This window comes from Phyllostomus discolor, chromosome 6 (assembly GCF_004126475.2).
Source record: "Phyllostomus discolor isolate MPI-MPIP mPhyDis1 chromosome 6, mPhyDis1.pri.v3, whole genome shotgun sequence".
NCBI lineage: Eukaryota > Metazoa > Chordata > Mammalia > Chiroptera > Phyllostomidae > Phyllostomus > Phyllostomus discolor.
In genome coordinates, this window is record NC_040908.2 from 80,565,116 (window position 1) to 80,588,818 (window position 23,703).

General features: G+C 37.1%; 1 protein-coding gene across 3 annotated transcripts; it reads right to left on the minus strand.

The window, feature by feature from the left end:
* On the minus strand, window positions 1-22,595 carry PAFAH1B2 (platelet activating factor acetylhydrolase 1b catalytic subunit 2). Of its 3 annotated transcripts, none has more exons than XM_036030119.1 (7): window positions 22,455-22,595; window positions 16,174-16,261; window positions 9,154-9,243; window positions 8,202-8,318; window positions 6,605-6,727; window positions 6,364-6,433; window positions 3,167-3,328 (listed from the first exon to the last, which is right to left on the minus strand). In XM_036030119.1, exons 2-7 carry the CDS (start codon window positions 16,252-16,254, stop codon window positions 3,309-3,311), a joined length of 501 nt encoding a protein of 166 aa, XP_035886012.1. In that variant the 5' UTR covers window positions 16,255-16,261; window positions 22,455-22,595; the 3' UTR covers window positions 3,167-3,308. The 3 variants fall into 3 exon arrangements, with proteins under 3 accessions (XP_028371018.1, XP_035886012.1, XP_035886011.1); XM_036030118.1 differs by lacking the exon at window positions 3,167-3,328 and adding an exon at window positions 3,737-5,511; XM_028515217.2 differs by lacking the exon at window positions 6,364-6,433 and having other exon boundaries at window positions 1-3,328; window positions 22,455-22,594.
* Window positions 22,596-23,703: the final 1,108 nt, after the last annotated feature.

The window sequence follows — 23,703 nt, forward strand, 5'->3', positions numbered from 1 at the left end:
TTTAAATGAAATGTTCACATTTATATTGAACTATACACTAACACAGAATGAGTTCTACTAGTCAATGAAACTTTGCCAAAGCGGAATCACAAACTTCCGTTGGGAAGGTCCAGTCAACTAGCAGCAGTGATCCCCAAGAAGGAACACCAAGGAGAAGCCTGGGAGATCCCACCCCAAAAAGCCTCCTTTCTCGAGACCCGCAACTCGCTTCTCCCACATGCACCCACATTTTCATATATTTTTAGTTTCTTCACTGCAATAAATATAAAGTTGGCAGTGCCCATATACCACAGCACAGACAATATTTCAGACTTTAGCATACAACTGTAAACAGTGGCTAGGTTTAAAGAAAAAAAAAGTTAGAATTAACAATGAGACAGAATTCTTAGCAGCAGAGCATAAACTACTCCAGATTTCTTTTTGGTGGGTTCATGTTTTTGACAAAAGCTATAGTACAAATAGGCCCATGACAATCTAGAGTATTAAGGGCAGCAAAACAATAGGCCCGAGATCACCCCTGGCAGTATACATCTTTCACCTGCCACATTCAAGATGTCACCACACAAATCTTTGTAGTGCCAACATCAGCTGCTACTTAATTATCCAGAATGGGTGGACAAATGAATTAAAATTTGCTGGGAGAGTAACAGAATACTACTTCTGCTAGCTGCCTGGAAATTTGGCCCCTTCATCACAATGACAAGGACATTTCACCTGGAGAAAACATTAAGTTTATATATACATGCATGTGTGTGTCTGTGTATACACACACATGTATACACACACATGCATATACACACACATACACATATATTAGAGAGAGAGAGAGATTGAGAGTGAGAAATATAAAGATTAAGCATTAAGTTCTATCACTGTAGCAAACTGGGATGTCAATGAAGGAAAAACAGGTAAGTACTTTTTGCCTAAAGCAATGCAACGAAAGCTGGCAAGAAATGAAAGCAGACTCAACATCTGCACATTAGTAATGGGGCAGACTTTTATTTAAAAGACTAGTGGTTCAAATACTATTGCTCACATAGCTCTGGTAGATAGAAAATGTAATAACGTCTCAGGTTTACACACATAAGCAAAGGAGCTGAAGGCCAGCTCACAAAGGACTATTTAATCCTTAGTCAAGAGAAGCTCAAAGCCTATGCTGGAGTAACCTACAGGTTTGTTTGGACCACACTCCCACCCAATAAACAGAAGACCTGGATAGAAAACGGTCTTTTCACACACAAACTGTGGGTTAACTAATTATTCTCCTTAGAACTATATCCCAGCTAAGAGAAAAAATCTGTCTTGAAAAATTCAAGTACCTGGGCTAATAAAAATAAAATTTTAATATGGTAAATGAGTTTAGTAAACACCATGTGTATTTTCTTGTTAACGAAGACATGATACATTAAGAAAGTTTGTATTTTTTAAAAAAGACAAAAAACAAAACCAATAATATTCCTAGAAAGTGGCTTGACAAGAAAAAAAAAAAAAAACAGTCCAAGTTCTGTCCCATTCAATCAGAAGTGGCTCTTAGCACAAATCAGGACACCCCTCCAACACACAAAGCACTGCTATTTGCCTTGCAAGCAGAACATAAAATATATGCCTTAGTTATTGAACTTGAATGTTAAGCAGAATCACTGCAGAGCACATCTGGATGGATTACTTCAATATCTACCTGGTCCAGTTTAAAATATTTGTTTGTAGATCCAGTTTGTACATATTTCATAGGTACATTGAACAATAAACCATCTTTTGTCCCATTACTTTTAAAATGGCAGTTACTGTAGCTCGGACAAACCATTAAGATTATACAGAGCTCTCTGGAAAGAAATTCTGAGATGATGCTATATTAAGGAGAATCCTCAAAGTTAAATAAATCTAGTTCTTTGTTACTAAAATGGTGGGATCAAGTAGAATGTCAATTCTGAAGAACAGTTTCACTTGTTTCCCCATTAGAAAAGGCCAAATTTTTCCGGACTGTTATAATTTAAAAACTAAAATAATAATAAAAAATACACCTTAAGATACTATAAAATTTGAAATATCAGGCTTATGGAATGAAAAATAAGAGTTCTGATCTCCACTCCCCACCCCCCCAAAAAACTGTTAACAGGTTCTAAGGGAAAAACAAGCAAAACAAACCAGGACTCTGAATATGGATAGCACTATACAGACTCTATAGCACAGAATACCACATGCAAGAATGAGTTGCACATCAGAAATATCATGAGAGTAACTGGCTGGGGACTCAACACTTCCAGCAATAGAGCTCCTACGTCAAAAATGTTAAAAGCATGTCAACAAGAACCAAAAGAAACAGGAAGGAAAGGCTGCATGCATGGGTCTATTACAGACATGATATTCAGCAGCATAAAAATAATACCCTCCACAGACTCCCCCAAATGGGGCAAAACATATTTTTCACTGCTAAGTCCAAAAAAGACTGAGTGGAACAAATGCACTTGGAACTACAGCACTCCCCGTATCTGAATGACAAGTATGTCCAATCTGATGCTGTGTGTGAAAACATTAAGAATACACAGAGTAACAATAAAAAAAATGACTTTAAAAAAGAATACATATGAGTAAAGGAAAATAAAAACAAAAGGCTAAATTATGATCCTTAAAAACTGGGAAAAAACGTTTTAAAGCCCAGTACATGTGATTCTGATAATTATTATGTATGACATAATCCACAGAAACAAAGGCCAAGAAGAGAAATCTTCATTCTGTTCAGTACTTAGGCTTCATGTTGTCCTAGAAAAAACAGTGGTAATTCAATGACTGTGTCACACATGTAACTAAAAAGTCCCCTCTGGTTTCAAGTGAATTTAAACAACAATCTTCCTTAACTAGTTTTCCTCCGGGGTCAAACAGACCTATGTACAGGACCAGTTTAAATTCCTCTTCCCTTTCAAACACTAGATATGAACATCCAGGAACATTCTACAATGCAAAGTGCCTTAAGAAAGAGAAGGATTCTGTAGTGCCAGTGACATAACTGATCTGAGGAAGCTGGGATGCAATTAACACTGACAGGAGGTGGTCAGGCAATGGTGGTTTGTTTCTCCTCAGGTGTTTCCTCCAACAACTGCATGATCAGTTCATGGAGGGGTTTGCAGATCTTTGCGTAGCCCCCTCCTGTGAGATGCAGAAAATCAAACATGTCGTGGCAGGAGATGGCACCGTCCGAGTGCACGAAGCCCCCATCTATATCCAGGAGCTGAACATTGGCAAGCTTTGGCAGGGAAACCTTGAGGAGCTGGTTCACCTTGGCATTTTTTTGCCTCAAAGGGTTGGGCTTCTCACCTCGAGGTAACAAACCCTGGGGTAGAGCAGAGAAGAACATAAGATGAGAAGAGTCACTTGCTTTTTTCTACTTATTTGGCACTTGCTACCCCTTTGATTTCTGAAATACTGGACTAGATTGGTTTTAATAAAAGTTCTTCGACCATTCCTTCTCACTTTCTTCATGAGTTCCTCTTCCCCATCCTGTCCCTGAATTGTTGGTATTCTTCAGGGTCTTCTCCTTGGCTCACTGTTCTTCCTACTCTAACACTTTGGCCCATATCTCATCCTAGAGCAGGGGTATCACACTCATTTTCACTGGGGGCCACATCAGCCTCATGGTTGCCTGCAAAGGGCCAAATGTAGTATCAGCTCCGTAACAGTTAAGTAGTTACATTTATTCAGTCCTAAAATTACATTCAGCCCTTTGAAGGCAACCTCGAGGCTCATGTGGCCTCCGGTGAAAATAAGTTTGACACCCCAGTCCTAGAGCTTCAGAACTCATACTGACCATCAGCTACAGAAGCAAACCTGAATGTTCCTGAGGCAGTCCCAACTTAGTATGTCCAAAAGCAACTCATCATCTTCCCCCAAACAATGCTCCTTCTACAGTCTCTGTATCAACTGGTCATTCCAACATCCAGAATCTCTCATAAAGTATCTATTAATCACTAAATTACTCAGATTTTGCATCCTAAACATTTTCCTAACCCATTCATTTTCCCCCCTCCATACTGATTATATATATACACTGCTATGGCTAGAGAATTTATCACACTATTCACACCTCAATTAATGTAAAATTTCTTCACTGGTCTTTCTATGTCCAGCATTGTCTTTCCTTCACATAATTTTCAATATACAGCAACTAGAATAATCTAGCTCAAATACACATCTGCTTATGAGTGCCACGTGGAACCTACACTACATGTAAGAAACAGAGCCGATTCTTGATGAATCAGTAACATATAATATCTAGTAGGTTAAAACAGAGATATGCTTTGAATTTGTTTTTAACTTGTATGTTAATGACCCAGTATAATTTTCAAATAAATCAGTATCTGTCTTTCTATTGTAAATAAAAGCCTGGTCTTATATGGTAAGAGCAATGTTTTATCATCTCAAACTAAAAATGGCCTTATAGACAATCAAACCTATTATAAAATTGTCAGACATCCATTTCTACTACAGAGTATGGTAAAAGGTCCTATTTCACAAAAACAGATTTTCTGTGGATATTCTATTAAAAGAAAAAAATTTTTTGTGTTGTGTCCAAAGTACTTGTTCATGTTTGTTTTAAATTTTTTCAGCAAAATGTTGGGGCATTTAATGCCATTTTATTGTGTGACTGTATACTTCCGAAAGAGAAGTATGACTCTGCTACCCTAGTCCACCTCCTTCTATCCTTGTTAAACACCTCAAAATGTCACAGATAAGGTCATCCTAAAACTCTAGTTTATATGTGACTGTTACAAGTACAAGGCTGTTAATCTAACAGTTAACAAAGAAGAGCAACTCTCAGTGTTAACATATCAAAGTCTGGTTGAGGTACAATGAGCAACCAAGAAGGATGGCAAGTGAATGATAAATATATGTGTTGTTCTAACTTTTACATAATGCCACAGCAGTCAAAGCCATAAAGAATGATTAAGCCTCAGGAACACAGCACTATACCTATTGGAACTTTCACGCAAGAACCAGAAAAGTAGCTTAGTGTATTATATATTTTCCTTAATATATGAGTATCAAGGGTATGCCATGGGATTTCCCTCCTAAGATAATCAGTAACTGCTAAAATATTATGTTAAAAGAAACAAAGAAAAATATGCTCCTACTCCTTTAACTATATAACTATTAACTGTTGCCTTTTCTAACCACATACATACGTTTAGTAATTCTAAATAAAATATACATACTGTTTAGAATTCAAATTTTTCACTTAAATACATCATAAATTATTTTCATACTGTAATATGATTAATGGTATTATACAAATGACTGGTGCAGTCATTCCCCATGGGGCTGACTGGATAGGTTACTGTCAATGTTTTAGTGTTGTAGGTAGAACCACTGTATGTCAAATTTAAAAGTCTAGTTGAAACAAAGAATATTTATGGAGGATTTACTCAACAACTTTCATGCAACAAATACGTACTAGCAACTACTATGTACCGGGCACTGTACTTCAGAGGTGAACTCTTAACCACAATGTAATCCTTTCTGGAATAAGGCAAGATACAAGTAAATTAAATTAATGAAATACCATGTATATATATTTAAAAAAGAAAACAAAAGACCTGGCTTCCCAGCACCTAACAGATAAAATGCAAGCTCCTAACATGGCATACAGATTCCTACGTGACCTGTCTGTGGCCTCTTTCACCTACCCATCTCAGTCTCAAACTTTATCCGATTCTGCTAGCACCCGATTCACTCACCCAACACACACAAACATGTATAAGCCTTTGATCATTTTCTTTTTTTCCTCTGTAATGCCTTCTTTCCTATCCCCATTTGTCTGGAGACCAATTACACAGTATAATAATTCTCTCTCTATACTGCTGGGCCATCCACAAGTATGTGAGATCCTTGAGAGGGACTATGTCTTTTCATTTTCATGTGTGCAGGACCTAGGACAGTTCTTTATATATAGTAATCCTCACATGTCTGTGTAAATGATTATCTTCTTAACACTATCCCACTAAAGAACTGAGTACATATCAGAGTTTGCTAAAACATACATTGTTAGCTGGGCAAAGGATATCTATACGTAGACAGCTGGTTATCTCTGAGACCATGAAAATGTACTGTTTTACCTCTACAAAGAATAGCATTTTCTGTTAGGGTTAAGACTATAAAGTACCTATGTTATTAGTGATGAATTTCTGATACATTATAGAATTCAGAGATTCCAACGAATATACCACCTTTAACATATTAACAGTGGAACAGAAGACCACATCTAAGCCAATCCAAACTCAGGTCTAATAAAAAAAAAAAAGACTCAGGACTAGGAGAAGTCTCATATATGCAGTTTTAAAAATTATAAAACAGTTAAAAAAATAAGGCTACCTGAGACAACAAAGAGGATTTCCACTTCTAAACAAGGATGAGCAGATAAAAGTTGACCCCCACAGCTGGTCTGGGAAATGATGAGACCGGTAAGACAATGGAATATATCAGAAAAAATTTCTCAGGAGTATCATAAACTGCTTCCACCTAAAGATTCTTTATATTCATGAACAATCACATTTCTAGGAGTCCTCACCTGACCTAATGGCATCAGGGTCTCACCTACCCAAAGACTACATACCAATACAATTATTTTGGCCTGTGGCTGCCTAGTGTTGATAAGTTGTACGATGGCCTCGATTCCGCCTGCTACTTCTTCTGCTGTATTTTCATGGTTGTTTGTTCCTACCCAGACAACAATGACCTATAATTTAGAGGGGGAGAAAAAAGGTAAGATAAATACCCAAGAATGAAAGAATTTCTCAAATAGTATTGAATAACTTTAACTAAGCAGCCACCTTAAAACACTGATTCATATCTCATATATTAGGATAAATTTCCAGAAGATTAATACTTAAGTGGTAAAATTTCAGTAGAATATGAGAATTCTTTCATCATCATGAAATTGGAAGCTAATCTCTTAAGATCCAGAAACTATACAAAAAACAATAAATCAGTACCTAAAAATAAAACCTAGGCATGTCAAAAGATAAAAGTAAAATAAAAGAAACAAGGGGCAAAATATTTGTTATCTATATCACAAAGTCTCCCTGACTAGAAGTACCTGCTAGAAAAAAAAGAAACGAAAGTACCCAAAGCTGCGTAACAGGTGTAAATACACAATGGCACTCAAGGAAGAGTCACTGGTATGGAGGTTGGATACAGTTTTAACACGTTTTTCTCTCTCTTTTAAAATTTTTTAAAAAAGATTTTATTTATTTACTTTTAGAGAAAGGGAGAGAGAAAGAGTGGGAGAGAAACTCAGTGTGTGGTTGCCTCCTGCGCATCCCCACCGGGGACCCGGCCCACATCCCAGGCATGTGCTCTAGACTGGGAGTCAAACTGGCGACCCTTTGGTGTGCAGGCTGGCGCTCAATCTACCGAGCCACATCAGCCACGCCCTATGTTTTTCTCTTAAACAGATAATTGTACAATGTGTTTGTCATCTAGAGACATGCATCTTACTATGACTCGACAAAGTAATTTTCCATCCTGTCACAAAAGAGAGGAACAAGGATGAGTTTTTCCTATTAGAAAGCAAAGAGTAAAATAAAACTAAAGCAGCTGTTATCAGTGTCTCAGCTTGTCTTTTTCTTTGGGGTTGAAAAAAATACATGAAGGATGTTTATAATGTGACAGGGTACTGGGTAGTGAACCTTGGTTCATATCTGCTCCAAATTTCTTCAGAAGATTCAGAGACTTTGACTACCAGTTTGTTTATATGGTTAAACAGGTCCACAGTTATTTCCTGAAGTGAAGCTTGGCCCTGCTCCCATGGCCTACTTCTGAGCAGTTTTGCCCTCATGTGGCCTCAGATTCACAGAATTGTGTACCTCATTAGCAACAAATCTCTTCCTACAGCTGAAGAAGATAATTATAACAATTACCAGTAACATTCAAACAAGAAATATACCGATTTCTTAATTAAATATGTATCTGGAATACTCTTAAGCAATGACAATATCATTTATCTTCATGGGGCAAGAACCAAAGAATAGTGCTTTAAAGAAGCAACTCTTTTACTACCAGTTTCAGACAATTTAACTATCTGAACAAGACTCAAAATTAACGATATTCTTTTAAAAAAATGTTTACTGGGGGAGGGTAGTTTAAGGGGTCTAAATGGTAATGGAAAAAAAAGATTAAGATACATATTTAAAAAAATATGTTTACTTTACCTTGGGTTTAATATTCTCCAGTTCTCCATTCTTTAACCTCCACAAAACATGTCTTGTTGTATCTCCCCCAATTCCAAAATTCAGTGCATGGAGTGGGGAAAAGAGCTCTCGCCATATCTAAAAAGGAGAAAAATTTGATTTACTTAAGCTAAAATTAGTGGTAAATAAAGTCTCTCAACTGCCATGTGTTTGCTGTGAGCATCTGAAATAAGTTTCCATTCTGTGCACTCAAACACAGCACTGCCGACAGTGTGCTCCTCAGTCTGAAGGACTTTGAAGACGCCACTGTGTGATTCAGCTCTTTATGCAGCATCACGCGTCAATTCAAGAACCCAGTCACAACTCCACCTGTTGCTCCTTAAGCAGTAGCAGCATTAATAATCAAGTTGCCAATTCAATAAATTCTCCTTCCCTTTATTCAGCCATTCAAAAGAACAGGGTAGAGACACAAGATGAAATTTAAGAGTGTCTTGAGCCAAAAAGAAATTAAGCAATCTTTTAAATTTCTTGGAAAAAAGCAATATTGACTTTTAAAGCCTTAAAAAAAATTGGAACAGTCCACTACAAAAACACATAAAGTAAGAAAATGGCAAAACATGAATGGTAAAAACTGAGAATCATGACTAGGACAAACATAAATAAGCAAATACAAATAAGAAAATAGTAAAATACAAATAAAAATTGAAAATCATGAGTAGGACAAATATAATAAATGTAATGTGAAGTTTGGAAGGAAAGGCAAAAAAAAGAGATTTAGTTCTAAACAACACTAAAATTTTTGTTTCATTATGCTTAGCAGCACAAAGAAGTCCATCAGGTATCTGATTTCCCTTATATACTCAATTAGAGCTTTTCTACAGTGTCATACATATCTCTATAGGTCCAGTTTAAAACTAAAGTCTGCTAGTGATGAATGGATTTACATTAGTAGCCAAGAGTCACCCTACTTTACCTCATATTGCTGCATTAACTGCACCATGGAGTCCCCCACAAATAGCACATCAGGCTCTTTGTCTTTACAGTCCAGGACAAATCTGTTGTGCTAGTTTGAAGAAGAAAGAAAAATTAGAAACTGGTATTTCTTCCCCCATGAGATTTCTTGGCCTAGAAAGAACAGTTGTCCAACCAGTTCCTCTATTGTTAAACATCCTTTTTGGTTTGTCCCTAAAGCTGATTCCACTTGATCAGCAATAAACTGCTGGAACTGTCTTCCTACCCTTTCAATACTGATCATTCTAGTATGCTCAAGAAAACTGTAATTTTACTGAAACCAAAATAGATAAATATATTTAACAGGTTTTTAAAACTTATCTTTCCCTCAAGCTTTTAAAAGAAAATTTCAGCCCTGGCTATTGTGGCTCAGTGGACTGAATGCCGGCCTGCAGACCAAAAGGTCGCAGGTTCGAATCCCAGTCTGGGCACATTCCTGGGTTGCAGGCCTGGTCCCCAGTTGGGGGCATGCGAGGGCCAACTGATCAATATTTCCCTCCCTCCCCGTCTCTCTGAAAATAAACAAAATCTTAAAAAAATTTTTTTCAGATATACATGCAGAAAAATTATACAATGAACTGCATTACATGTTCCACAACCAACAATAACATTTTCCCGTATTTGTTTTATCTGTGTGTTTGCTGAACCACTAGAAGGTAAATTGAAATCACTGATTCTTCACCCTTAAATATTTCAGCATGCATCTCCTATAAAACCACAAAACTACTGTCACATCTAAGAAAATGAACAATAATTCCATGAAATCTAACATTTAGTCCATAGTCAATCTTTCCAATTGTTCCAAGAGTTGGATTACTATCTAGCCAATCAAGAGGATGTAATTTACTTGGATATTTTTTATGTCTTTGAAAACGCCTGTTAACTCCAAATCTGAGATACTGGCAAACCAGGACTCAAGCCTTTGTCTAATCCAAGTTTACAGGCAGTGGTGACTTAGTCCTGGAATGCTTCTCTTTGCTCTAAAGGCACAAGACACTTTTTAAAATGAATTTTACCCATCAATGCTTCAAATTTTTGTTCATCCCTGAAAACAAACTTACACGATGCTTTAGGCAACAGTTTTCTAACCCAGTTCTAGGGAAAGGTCTGAATCCTGTCCCCCCCCCCCCCCCAAACTACTCTCAATTAAGGATCTAATCCCTAGGGATTAAGGTAGAGGTATTAAGTATATCTGCTGATAAAACCAGTGGCAGATGACACTGTAGTGAGACTGAGACATTCATTTGCTATAGGTGAAAATATAAAAACACTTTAGCTTCTCTCTCAGGGTGACAGAATTTGGGATGGCTTTTCTTTTTTCTCACGTCCATATCTTACGTAAACAATTTTTTAAAATTACTATTGTTTCAATGGCTATTTTTAAACTGGAGATAAATGAGCAAGAATATAACTTTAGTTAGTAAGCAGGTGCACTTTCACATCATGTCAACTTTCTACTGCATGTACTATATATAGTACCAACCATCTTTCAATACCAATAAAATAGCTCATTTATAGCATGCCATGGAATTTAGGCTCTGATGTTGTAAAGGTTCTAGTATTCCACAATTTCTTTTAAAGTATGCAAGTAGTTGTAATAAAACAAAACACCTATAATCCTACCATCTCAACCCATTAATACCTTACCATTTTCGGGTATTTTCTGTTCGCCATTTTTCCACACACCCTGTCACCCGTCCCCCCATGCCACAACTGAATCATTATGTATAGCTACTTCTGGCACAGTGGGTTGAGAACAGGAAAATTTGTGTCCAAATTTTAGCTTCTTGCCCAGTACTTTAAGCAAGTACATAATCTCCTTGAGTCTCATTTTTCACATCTGCTGACAACTGAGTTGTGAAGATGAAAGTTCTAAGAAGGGGCCCAGCTTCTGGCGGGCACCCTATAGGCACTCAATAATAGCAGCCATTATAACTGCACTTAACATTATACTAGATGTATTTTTCTGTATAGCTCCGTGATTTTCAAACCCATCATTTTTAACAACCACATAATATCCTACTAAACACACCTACTGACACACATTTTTTAAGCTTTTTCCTATTGATAAGATTTGCCAGAGACTTCTTATTTACTGTGTTGAAGAAATATACACATATTTTAGTTTTTACATTGTGGGAATTCCTAAATCAAAAGGGATTGGCATTTTCATAAGCCTTGGCTATATTTCCAAATTCTTAACATAAAGGCTGTATCTATACTGACCCCAGCAATGTATCAGAGCTGGTTTTACCCTACTTGCTCCACATTGGGTATTAATATTTTTCTCTTCCTCTCCCTCCTTTCTTTTCCCATTGTTTTAATCTGTACTTTTTGGAAACAAAAGGTTAAACACTTCCTGTCATATTTATTGAAATACCTGCCTAGTGGTGCCTTAAGAATATTGTTATTGATTATTATAACAAAAAATATTAATGCCTCATCTTTAATATTTACTGTAAATAGTTCCCTCAGTCTGCTGCTGAGTCTTTTTTTTGGTTAATGTTTTGATATGATTTGTATTAAATTTACCTACAGTCAAGTCTTTCAATATCACCCTTAAGAAACCTTTTATTATGGAAAACATCACACATACACAAAAGAACACATCCACCATCAGTTATAGCAATCAGCGAACTTACTGCCAGTATTATTTCAGTTACTCCCCCACCTCACCCATTCCCAGAATATTTTGAAGCAAACCAAGGATATAACATTTCATGTATAAATATTTCAGAATGGAACTCTTAAAAGATTTTTAAAAATATATAACCATAATACCAATTTTACTCTCCTCCAAATTAACAAATTCCTTAATGTTAATAAATAACGTATCCAAATTCAATGTCACAAATTTTTTTGTTTTACAGTCTTTTTAAAAATCAGGACCCAATCTACCTCTTAAATCCCTTTTATTCTTTTTTAGAAAGGGGAAGGAAGAAAGGGAGAGAAATATCAATGTGTGGTTACCTCTCAAGAGCCCCCAACTGGGAACCTGGCCTGCAACCCAGACATGTGCCCTGACTGGGAACCAAACCTGCAGCCCTTTGGTTCGCAGTCTGGCTCTCAATCCAGTGAGCCACACCAGCCAGGGCTTAAATCCTTTTTAACCTACAGCTTCCCCCTCCGTCACCATCTTCCAAACTTATTTTTACCCCAGTTATTTTTTAAGGAATATGACTATTTGATCTATAGTCTGGACTTTTGTTGTCTGTGCTCTTGTGGTGGTGGTGGTGAACCTGTTCCTCTCTTTCAGGTATTTCCTGATATGTGTTAGTTAAATCTACATTAGCGTTTCATATTTTGGCAATACTTCAAGATTCAAAGTTGTGTTGATTGTCACTCAATTATATCCTTCATTGGACTTTTCCCAACACCTTACATAAACATGGTACACTTGTCAAAACGAAAAAATTAACATTGGTAAATAACACCAACTAAAATAGTTTATTCAAATGTCACCAATTTTTCCATTAATGTTTTTTTTCTGTTCCCAGAACCAGTCCAGGATATCGTGTTGCATTTAGTTTACACATCTCCTTAGTCTCTTTAAAACAGGACAGCTTCTTGGTCTTTCCTTGTCTTTTATCACCTTGACATGTTGTGGTCAGGTATTCTGGAGAATGTCCCTCAACACAGGTTTGTCTGATGTTTTCTCATGAATAGACTGAGGTTATAAATTCTTTTTAGAGACTATCAGGAAGGTGGTGTGCCCTTCTTTTATCAGGCGGCACATGATAGCAATATAACATTACTAGTAATGTTAACATCAATCACTTGGTTAAGGTGGTGTTTGCCACGAACCTTTAATATAAAGTTATTTTTTTAACTTACTCTACTTGTTAGAAGAGACACCCTAAATCCAGCCCACATTAAAGATGTGGGGAACAAAGCTTCACCTCCTGGAGAGAAGGGTATCAAAAGATAGGTGGTTGTACATTAAAACCACCAAAGCAATTTATAGGAAAATATCTTGAGGCTAGGCAAATATACTGTTATTCTTCCTTAAAGTGTCCACTGATTTCAGTATTCATCAATTGATCCTGCTACAGTAAGTATTATATGGTGTTCTAACCATAATTTTCTTTTTAAAAAAATTATTTATTTTTATAAAGAGAAGAAGGGAAAAAGAGAAACATCAATGTAAGAAGCATCGATCAGTTGCCTCTTATATATGCCCCAAGCAGGAATCAAACCAGCAACCTTTTGCTTTGCGAGAATGATGCCTGAACAATGGCGGCACAGCAGTCAGAGCTAATCATTAATCTTTTTACGTATTAAAATTATTCCTTAAGGAAGGCTTGTCCCACATCCCCTATGTATTTATTCATCCATTCATTTACTTATAGAATGGGATTCATAAATATTTTATTTTTTTAATTATAAACCAACACCATCATTTATTACATTGCTCAAATTTTCCAACTTTGTACTTCGGGTGCTCCATCAAACTGGCTCCAAATAGTCAAAATTAGTATCATCAGTAAGACAAACCAGTATCACGCTGAGGACACATCACTTTAGTGATATTCCTGCCATCCATTTTTTTCCTTTCCTTTTTTGAGCACTTCCTTGCTTTCTTGCAGTACAAGATGCACCTGGCTTATCTTTTATTTCTTTATTCTAGTTGTAGAATCCACCATTTCTCCAAGAAGCTCTAGTTCCTTTCAATGGAGAACTATATTTAAAAATCAAATTCGGTGTGTATATTTTAATAATAAAGTTAGTTCTGTATTATATGAGGTTTTTAAAAATTTTAATATTCACATCTGTTTTTCTTCCTTAACTAATTTTTTTCTAGTCATGGCTAATTATTTAAAGCCTGCTAATTTGTGCCAGGGAAAATAAAAGCACTTATTTTAGTTACTACTTTTAATAAAATTATAAATGACCTAAATGTCCATCAATGAAAAACTGGACAAATCCATTGTGGTATTCTCATACAGAGCAATGGAATACTATTTAAAAAGAGAAAAGAAATGACAGCTACACTTTTAACATGTATGATATATTATTGAAAAATACATTTAGAAAGGTACTATTTATATAAAGTTTTAAAACATGCAAGAAATACTATATATTACTTTAAAGTTTTTAAATTGAGGTACCACTGGCTTAATAACAGTATGTAAGTTCCAGGTATACAACATTATAATCTGACAACTGCACACACTATAATGCGCTTATTACAAAAAGAAATTACACACATGTAAATAGTATGTAAATAAATGGGGGGGGACGACGACAACCCAAATTTAAGATATTGGTTTGCAGGGTGCAGAAGAAAGAAACAGAAAGAAATGTGATCAGTGAGAGGTACACAAGAAACAGCATTGCTATTATGACTTTTTTTTTAGGGTATGTGGTAAATACATCAATGCTCACAATATATCATAATATTTCTTTAAAGATATAAACAAGTAAGATTAAGTAAGAGTAATCAAGTAGTTAATCCACATGCAAACAGCTGGAAAAAACCTAACTACCACTCAGAATAAGCTGGTTGAGAGACTGATTTTTAAACCTGGGAAGACAAAAACAGAAAAATACTATACAACTACAAAGTATATAAATAGAATCACTAAATACTAAAACATGAAACTTTGGGAACTTGAAATCATAGCAATTTGTTACTTTGAAGAGCTAACAGATAAAGGTTAAATATAGGCTACTGTTAAGTGATAACAATTTACTTAAAGGAAGCTAAGAATATTGAAGAATATAAAGTGCTAAAAAAAAAACCAAGGGACATACCAAGACAAAAGGGCCAGCTTAAGGGGTCCCATTCGCTAAAACTAGGACAGTCTGAGCTTCAAAATTACAATGGTTTATAACCCACTGAATAAAGTTAGAACCTGTGGGCCCTTACTATAAAAAATAAAAACTGGTTTAGGCTAATACAGCTTAACCAAGTAATCAAAGTTAATACAGTAGATCCTCAAATAATGCCATTTCATTCCATGTTGTTTTGTTATGTTGATGAAATACTGTAGCAACTTAACTCTTGTTTATATCAATTAGCGTGTAGTAAAATTGGTTTCATTATATACCATTTTGTTAAAGTCACAGAACCTATTGATGATAGTAAGTGAGGACTTACTATATCACCAATGACAGAAATCAACATTGTGTGCTTTCTATGTGATGAGCTGAAGACATCACTTCACTGATATTCCTGCCAAAAATGCATATGCTGGATCTTGATTATGAGGAAAAAAAAATCTCAAGATTGAGGGACACTATAAAAAACAAATGGCCCATATTATTTCAAACTGTCAATGTAATAAAAAACAAAGTCTAAGAAATGTTTCAGGTTAAAGAAGAATAAAGAAATATGACAAATAAATGCAATGTGTGATTCCAAACTTGGAAGAAAAATGACAATAAAGAACATTACTGGGACAATTGGAGAAGTCAGAATATGGTTTTGAGATTAGGTAATAGTATAATATCAATATTAAATTTCCTGCTTTTAATAACTATACTATAGTTATGCAAGAAAAAAATGTCACTGTTCTTAGAAAACACTGAAATATTTAGAGGTGAAGGGGCATGATGACTGCAACTTACTCTCCAATGGTTCAGAAAAAAGCAGTGTTTGGATATACATACAAATATAAACTGACACAACAATAAGGCAGATGTGACAAATGTTCACTGGCAAGTGCAGATGAAGGACATAGAGATTTCTTTAAAAATTTTTTTGTAGTATTGTATAATTTTAAAAAGCTTACAAAAAGAATGCTATAGAGACATTGTTATGTCTTAAAATTAAAGGGGACAATTATCATGCTTACAAAATATTCCTCAGTTCCAACATCACTTAGTGATTAGGCATGAGATTTCTAATGTTAGATTTTTATTTACAGTAATAAATTCTTGTTGACCATTAAAAACACCCCTTTGCAGCTTTGGTCAAAAAACTTCCAAAAAATTGAAGAAACTCATCTCATGTGAATAATACATGTGCACCTCCTTTTACCTGAGACATCCATCTGTTATCTCCTTGAATATCTTCCGCTGCATGTGGAATGGCTGCTGGGTTTGAGTCTCCTTGGCTCATTCTACACCTAAAGAAAAAAAATAACTGTCATGTTTCTTTCATTAACAGGAATACTTATTTGTTACTGCTCACTTATATACTACATGCCAGGTTTTAAATAATAAAATTTAAGTTTCATTGTGGTTTTGCATAGAAACAAAACTACTGGACTTTATTTTCAACAGAGATGAATTCCAGGACACAAATGCTTAAGTACCATAAATACCTAGCAACACTAAACTTCCAGGCAGGTTTGACTACCACTTGGGAACAATGCATTACATTTAAAAAACCTGCCCCAAGTATATACATCTATATTAATTTTTCATGATTATGTCCTACTGTTACTACTATATGCCACAGGGAATTAGACACTTATAATTCAATGAAATCTACATTATAGCCTTTTAGGATGCTAGTTTACACACTTCAAAATTACTACAGCAATGACTAGAATCCACCAGTTACTAGCATCACGCAAATAACTGTATAAAGTAAGTTATATATACAGTTAAAGTATATATAACTATATATACTTTGATACATATTATGATAAAATTGACCACAGGCTTTGGCTCTGGTTTTTGACAAACACTTACTAGGTATTTTTACTTTTGCCAGGCTCCACTAAGGACATTTTATTAACAATGAGCTCAAATATGGAATCTGCTACTGGAGAATAAGTGAAATTCAGAAAAATTAGAAATTCTAATCTCCTAGAAAGACAAGTAAGAAACCAACAATGGAGAAACACACTACAGACACTTCAAGAGATCACTTGGCAAATGTAAAAGATGACAAAAAAGAAAAATCTAGGGTTTTGTGGCTTATAAAAAAGGAGGCTTTCTCCTTCTTTTGCCATTCTCAAATACAGTTAAGCTTTTCTGGAAAGAGTATTGCATTTTACCACTAACCATATAAAAAAATTAGCTCAATTCCAAATGATACTAGGTCTTAAAAATATTAGGTTCAGGTTTTGACCCATATCTGACTGAAGATGTAAAATACCATCCACACCCTATGTATATATTTCTTTAGATTACTAAAATTTGCAACTATCAGAAAATATAGCTACTACCCTGGCTGGTGTAGGTCAGTGGACTGAGTGCCAGCCTGCGAACCAATGGGTTGCTTGTTCCATTCCCAGTTGGGGCACATGCCTGGGTTGTGGGCCAGGTCCTTGGTGGGGGGCACACAATAGGCATTAATGTTTCTCTCCCTTTTTCCTCCCTCCCTGCCCTTCTCTCTAAAAATAAATAAAATCTAAAAAAGAGAAAGAAAATATAGTTACTTATGAAAGACTGTGTGTGTTATGTCTTATATCTACTACCTCCAATCTTCACAAAAGTGCTGCAAAATGAGAAAAACGAAGATAAGACAATTTAGGTAATTTGCACAGCAAGTGACCAAAATTAGATTTGTTTGACCTACTATGTCACATCTGGCCGACTAATCAGAAAAAAGTTCATGGTGACTCCTTAAAGGGGGTCTTATATCTAACCATTTCATTCAAAAGACATATATAGCTCTGGCTGGGGTGGCTCAGCAAACAGAGTGCCGGCCTACAAACCAAAGGGTCGCTGGTTCCATTCCTAGTCAGAGCACGTGCCTGGGTTGCAGGCCAGCTCCCCAGATGTTTCTCTCCCTCTCTTTCTCCCTTCTCCTCTCTCAAAAATAAATAAATAAAATCTTTAAAAAAGGGAGACATATATAAATACTATGCTGAACTAAAAACATAGATGTAAAAATACAAGAATCAGAAGAACTGCAAGGTGAATCTGTATAGCTCCAATCAGACTATGTATATATCTGTTTGGGGTTTCACTGTCTAAAAAAGGCGTGGAAAAATGAAAAGATGCATAAAGGAAAAAGGAAAATGATTAAAGGGACTAAAATGAATAGCCATATAGAACTGTTTAACCTTGGGTTTTAGCTTGTGTTTTTAAACCCATAAAACATTAGATTTAAGTTGGGCTGTTCAGGCTAAATATGACAAAATATTTAATAGTTTTAACTTAAAAAGTAACTTTCTTCCCTGCTGATCAAAAGTCCTACTGGCATAAAACGGACAAAGGGCAATCAATTTTTCCCATCTTAGGATTTCAAAATTAGGCAGATAATGTAAAGACATAGAACAGCAGCTCCACTTTCCATCCACTAATTTAAAAAGTCTATTTCCTAACTTTTAAAACAGATTTAGGAAACCCAACCATTTCATTAGGTTGTTCTTATTTATTTTACCACTCGGGAAAACAATTAACATGGTGGGTATTTTGAGGCAAAGTTAACTTACACAGAGTGAATTGAGAGACCACTACTGAAGGAGAAAAATAATCTGTCCTGCTCTATTGCAGAACTGAAACTTTTTTACAGGGGACTGTTTAGAGGACAAGAGTGACAAATAGTCAATATGAGGCACCTTCATAATAATCGCTCCCTCACCACTTCAAGACAAAATGCAGGGCCTTACGCTCACTTCAGTTCTTGGGATACCATGTTCAGATCTTGTAGAAAAACTTACAAAGAATTTTGAGAACAGGAGAATCTCTGGAGGAAAGGAGCCAAGATGGTAAGAAATTTAAAAACCTGTCATATTAGAATAGTTTTTAAAATGGATATGCATAAACTAGGTGTCTATAAAAAACTGGTTGGGGAAAAGGAAGACAGAGGACATAAGTAGCTGCCAAAGTATTGGAAGATTACTAGAAAGGGATATTAGACTTATTTGCATGTCCCCAAAGATGAAGACTGGGCCATAAATAGTGAGTCAAATCTTGAACAAATATGATTACAAAAACAGCATGGCCTATTTCTCAAGGTAGATTCCTTTAACAAGAGATTCAAAGAGAGGCTAGGTGAACACCTAATAAGAAAACATAAAGTGAACTAAAATGCACATGAGTAGAAATTGGTTCAGATTAGTGGGGTCCAAACATTTAAAAAAATCTTTAAAAATACACCTCAATGTGTAATTATTTATAAATTAAATATATGAATTATATAGTAAATCTGCACATTGTATTGTTAATTATATTGTTAACCTATATAATACATATATTAGTAAAGTTTGTTTTTTTAATACCAAAAAAAATTGACAAAGTTCTAAATTTTCTCTTGTATTACAAGGCTTCATCTTATGCATCCCAGGGGATGCACAAACTCTACTTTCAAGACCAATAGTCCAGGAGTGTCCAACCTTTTGGCGTCTCTGTGCCACACTGGGAGAGTTGTCTTGAGCCACATGTTAAATACACTGCAACAAGTGATCTCTCTCTCTCTCTCTCTCTCTCTCTCTCTCTCTCTCTCACACACACACACACACACACACAAAATCTGATGTTTTAAGTAAATTTACGATTTTGTGTTGGGCCACATTCACAACCATCCCGGGCTGCATGCAGCTGGTAGGCCGTAAGTTGGACACCCTCTCTTTAGATCTATGATTCATTTTATAGACATGGATTTTCAGAGTTCCTCCAACAGGTGAACAACTGATCTAAAATAATAATTACAATTAAGAATTACTAAGAACTTACTATATACAACATACTGTGCTGGGAGCTTTGTTATTTAAGAATAAAACCAAACCTCAGTTTTAGGGAACTCATGATAGAGAGAGCTGGGACTTAAAGTCTGGTGACATACCTACAAAGCCTACTACTCTTCAGCAAAGAACATCAGAAAAGAGAAAATGGTACAAAGACAAATTCTAACTTACTAAGTCAATTTACTTACTATCTTCTGTTACTATTACCCTAATTAATGGCATTCTGATACCCTGAGCAAAATACTTTTATCTTGAGCCTACATCTTTTTCCTGGGCAAAATGAAAAGCTGTACGAACAGAAAAACTGAGAAACAAAATGTCACTTATTTGAGACTACAAGGCAGGTAGAACTGAAGAAGACCACATAACATTTCCAATTAACTAGTCATTTTAGTTTTTTAAATTATGAATACAAGGCCATCCTCCTTCCTCTACAAGGGCAAAGTAATCTGAGCGAAAACTTCTTTGACAATTCAAAATCTCATAATACAAAGTAGCTTTCAGTTTTACAAATGCCTATGGCTTGGTAACATTTTACAATAGCAGGTAAAGAAAAACAGCCCAAAAAACCCATGCAATCTCCTCCTTTAAGAGCCAGGCTAGAAATGTGCAATCTAACGGACTATGTATTTAGAAGAATCAAATAATTTGGGAGTTAGAGAAAATAAACTGTTATATTCTTTGCAATAAAAATGAAGAATCAATGAAGAGCTATCTGGAGAACAGCCTGTGGTAGGTCACAAAAATCTGAGTGATTTTGGGTTTCTCCCTCAGGTAGAGAGCAATATTGTAACAGTAGTATTCAGAATGGTCAAGCTGTAATCAGTAACACACCAAAAAAGTGCCAACAGGGAGGGATTTTACTCCCACTTCACCTTACTGATTCATTAACAATCTCCCCTGTGCAGCATTAACTTCTGAGATCACAAACACACAGGTGCAATCAGAAAAACACAGCCTAATGGAGATAAAGGCCTGAAGAACACAAGTTTTATTAACTGACCAGGAAAGTCTATTCCAGGGAAGCTTTTAATTGTTCATTAAAACAAGTTCTCTCTGGAAAATAAGGAGAAAGAGACTTAACACAGTGTATCCCAATTGTCCTGCATGTTCTATCTTCTCTCCTTAACTTGGACTGTGGATAGCGTAACACCTCAATTTCCAGATGCTTACACCTAAACGGTGCAGTAGGTCTAATCAGAGGCCAATTCCAACAACAAAGAATTATAAATTCTCAAGCTGAGCTGGTGTTTCTTTAACCAGGAAACAGGTGGAGGGGGGAAAGTTGCACTAAGAATGAAAAGATTTGAATGTTTGCACTCTGACCTAAGACTCTTCATTTTGTTTCAGAGGCGGCTAGCAGGGTATTCTGAAGGGAAAGGTAGGCCTTATTCTGAATACCCCGCCTCAGGGGCTCGTGGGTGTCTCAGGGTTCCTGCACATTCATAATTTATTATCAAATGCCCCAGCTAACAAATTCAAGCACAATGATTTCCTACTCCTCCCTTGCTCCCCTACAGGGAGGCAACCTTTATGAGAACAATGTGCCCAGGAGAAGAATTTAAAGACACAGGCACATCCAAGGGAAAGGCTAGTCAAAAGTTCAGGAAAGATTAGCCTCTGTATTTTCTCCTTCCTTTCTCCACACCTTTATCTCCCCTCCCCCAATTTAAAGTTGTACAAAATGAGGTCCTAGGGTGGGGTCCGGGTGCTCTTCCCTTTCTCCATGGGTAAGCTCTAGAAAGAGGACAAATATCAAGTGTTTGGTTTTCTTAAGGTTTGTATTGAAATATATATTATGAAAAGCAACCCTGGAGTGGAGGTAGTTATGGAAAGCACAACAGTGAGTAACCGCGCAACGGGTCTATCACGAACCTGTAGACCAGAAGGTCCTGATGGACATGGATCAGATTTAAAAAACAAAACAAAGAAAATCTGTCCACTGGTAGGTTTAACTAGCTGGCTGACCTTGAGCAAAGTAACCTCACTGGGTCCCATCTCTAAAATAAGGTGCTACGGAAAAGAGGCCTCTAAGAAACAATCCCTTACTAGTACTAACAGTCTATGCATTTAGAAAATATACTAGAGGAGGAAATGGAGAAGTTTCTAAAGAGTTGAGCTTTTTCAACAAAGAGTAACTAAGTGGTTTGGGCCACGTTAAAGCCCTTCGGACTGGAGGAAAGAGGAGGGTCAGAGGTGCAACGTCACATGGAAGGGAAAGAGAACAGGTGAGACTGGAGGCAGAAGAGTTGCTACAAATGGTGCTCGCCGTGGCGAACCACCGACCAAAGAGGTTTGGGATGCAGGAAGGCCTCCTCCAGGGGGTGGACAGCGGGAGGGCAGTGCGCCCCGCTATGGTTACTTCTCCACGCGGAAAAAAGGGGTGGAGAGGGCAGCCAGCTGCAGAGGAGAATCGACAGGTCTGGGGGTGGGATATTGGGGAAAGGCTCCAAGGGGGCTGGCGGGCGACCCGAAGGTCTGCGGACTGTGAAGGCCGCTGGGGAAGACGCGCGCGCGAGGCCCCACAAGGGGTTGCTGGGGCGGGGTGGGGGCGGGAGAGGGCCCCAGGAGGATGGGGGAGGGGAGGTCGCGGGCCTCTCACAATAACAAATCGCAGCCCTTTCCAACCCCCATTTCTAAACCAGAGACTCTCGCCGACCCTGAAGGCACTTACTCAGGCAGAGGGTCCCTCCGGGCCCCAAGCGGCTGCGGCGTGGGCGGGTGGAGTGTCTATAGCTCGCTCAGTCCGGCGGCCCCGCTCTGTGAGTCTTTCCTCGCCCCAGCACCCCCACTTCCGGTTCCCCTGCCACTCAGGCAAATTGCTTCCGGATGTCCCGCCCCATCCTGCCCGACTTGGTGGTTACCCGCTGTCTACTCGCCGTGGCTGCTGCAGTTTGCTGCTGACGCCTGCCTCGCCCCATGATGTTCCCCACTTTATTCTGTGTCCTGCCGTTTTTTTGTTTGTAGACTGAATGACTTGGGCCTCTATCTTTTCTCCAGCTGCTTATCTCTAAATTCTGCGTTAATGTCACCGCAGAGTGGAGAAGACTACTCGGGACAATGTGGCGTAACCTCACGCTGACGCCATTCCCTTCCCATTCAGCTAGCCTGGCTTCCTTCTTCACCCCGTGGAATAAACCAAGCTGCTGGAAGTGGGAGGGAAGTAGGGCTCCAAAGTTAATGAAACAATTCTGTACATTACGATTGGAATTTCTGTTTCTATGATGAATGTACGTATTTTGGGGGACTGCCTCTTAAGGTGATACCATAGAGGAATGGCGAGTCATAGTCCTTAATGATCCATCCAGTTTAATGTGTCAACATAAGAAATGTCCAAACCTATAAGAGTTTTTATGAGTTTATTTGGGCCAAATTGATGACGACCACCTGGCAGCAAAATCTCAAGGGGTTGAGAATGCTCTGGAAAATGGCAGTTTTGCACCTTAATTTATACATTACAATCAAAGGAGGAGGCTTAAGGTGGTTACATGAAAACCATTGGTGATAGACTAGGGAGGCGAGAGAAAGCAAAGCGGGAAAATCTCTACAATTGGATAAAAAGTAAAAAGAATATACACTTTTACATTTGTGGGGTTAGGATAGTTAACAGTCAACAATTACCACAATAACAATGAGGGGATTTGTGGTCTGTCCTGTGTGGTGGTTGTGCTTTGAGGGGTTTTGGGAGGGGGGAAGGAAATTTCTTTAATATTCCAAAAGAATCTTAGATGTGAAAAGACTACTGGTTCAGCTAAAATGAAGAATGACCTTTGCTGGGGAAAAATACTGCCTTAGGACATGCGTACCTGGCATGAACTGCTTTTAGTTAGAAAGTTTTGATTTCAGACCATTCTATGTGTTTCATTTGGTCTTTGAGTTTATAAGACTGCCATGAAGGCCTCCCCTGAGCTTATCAGGTTTAA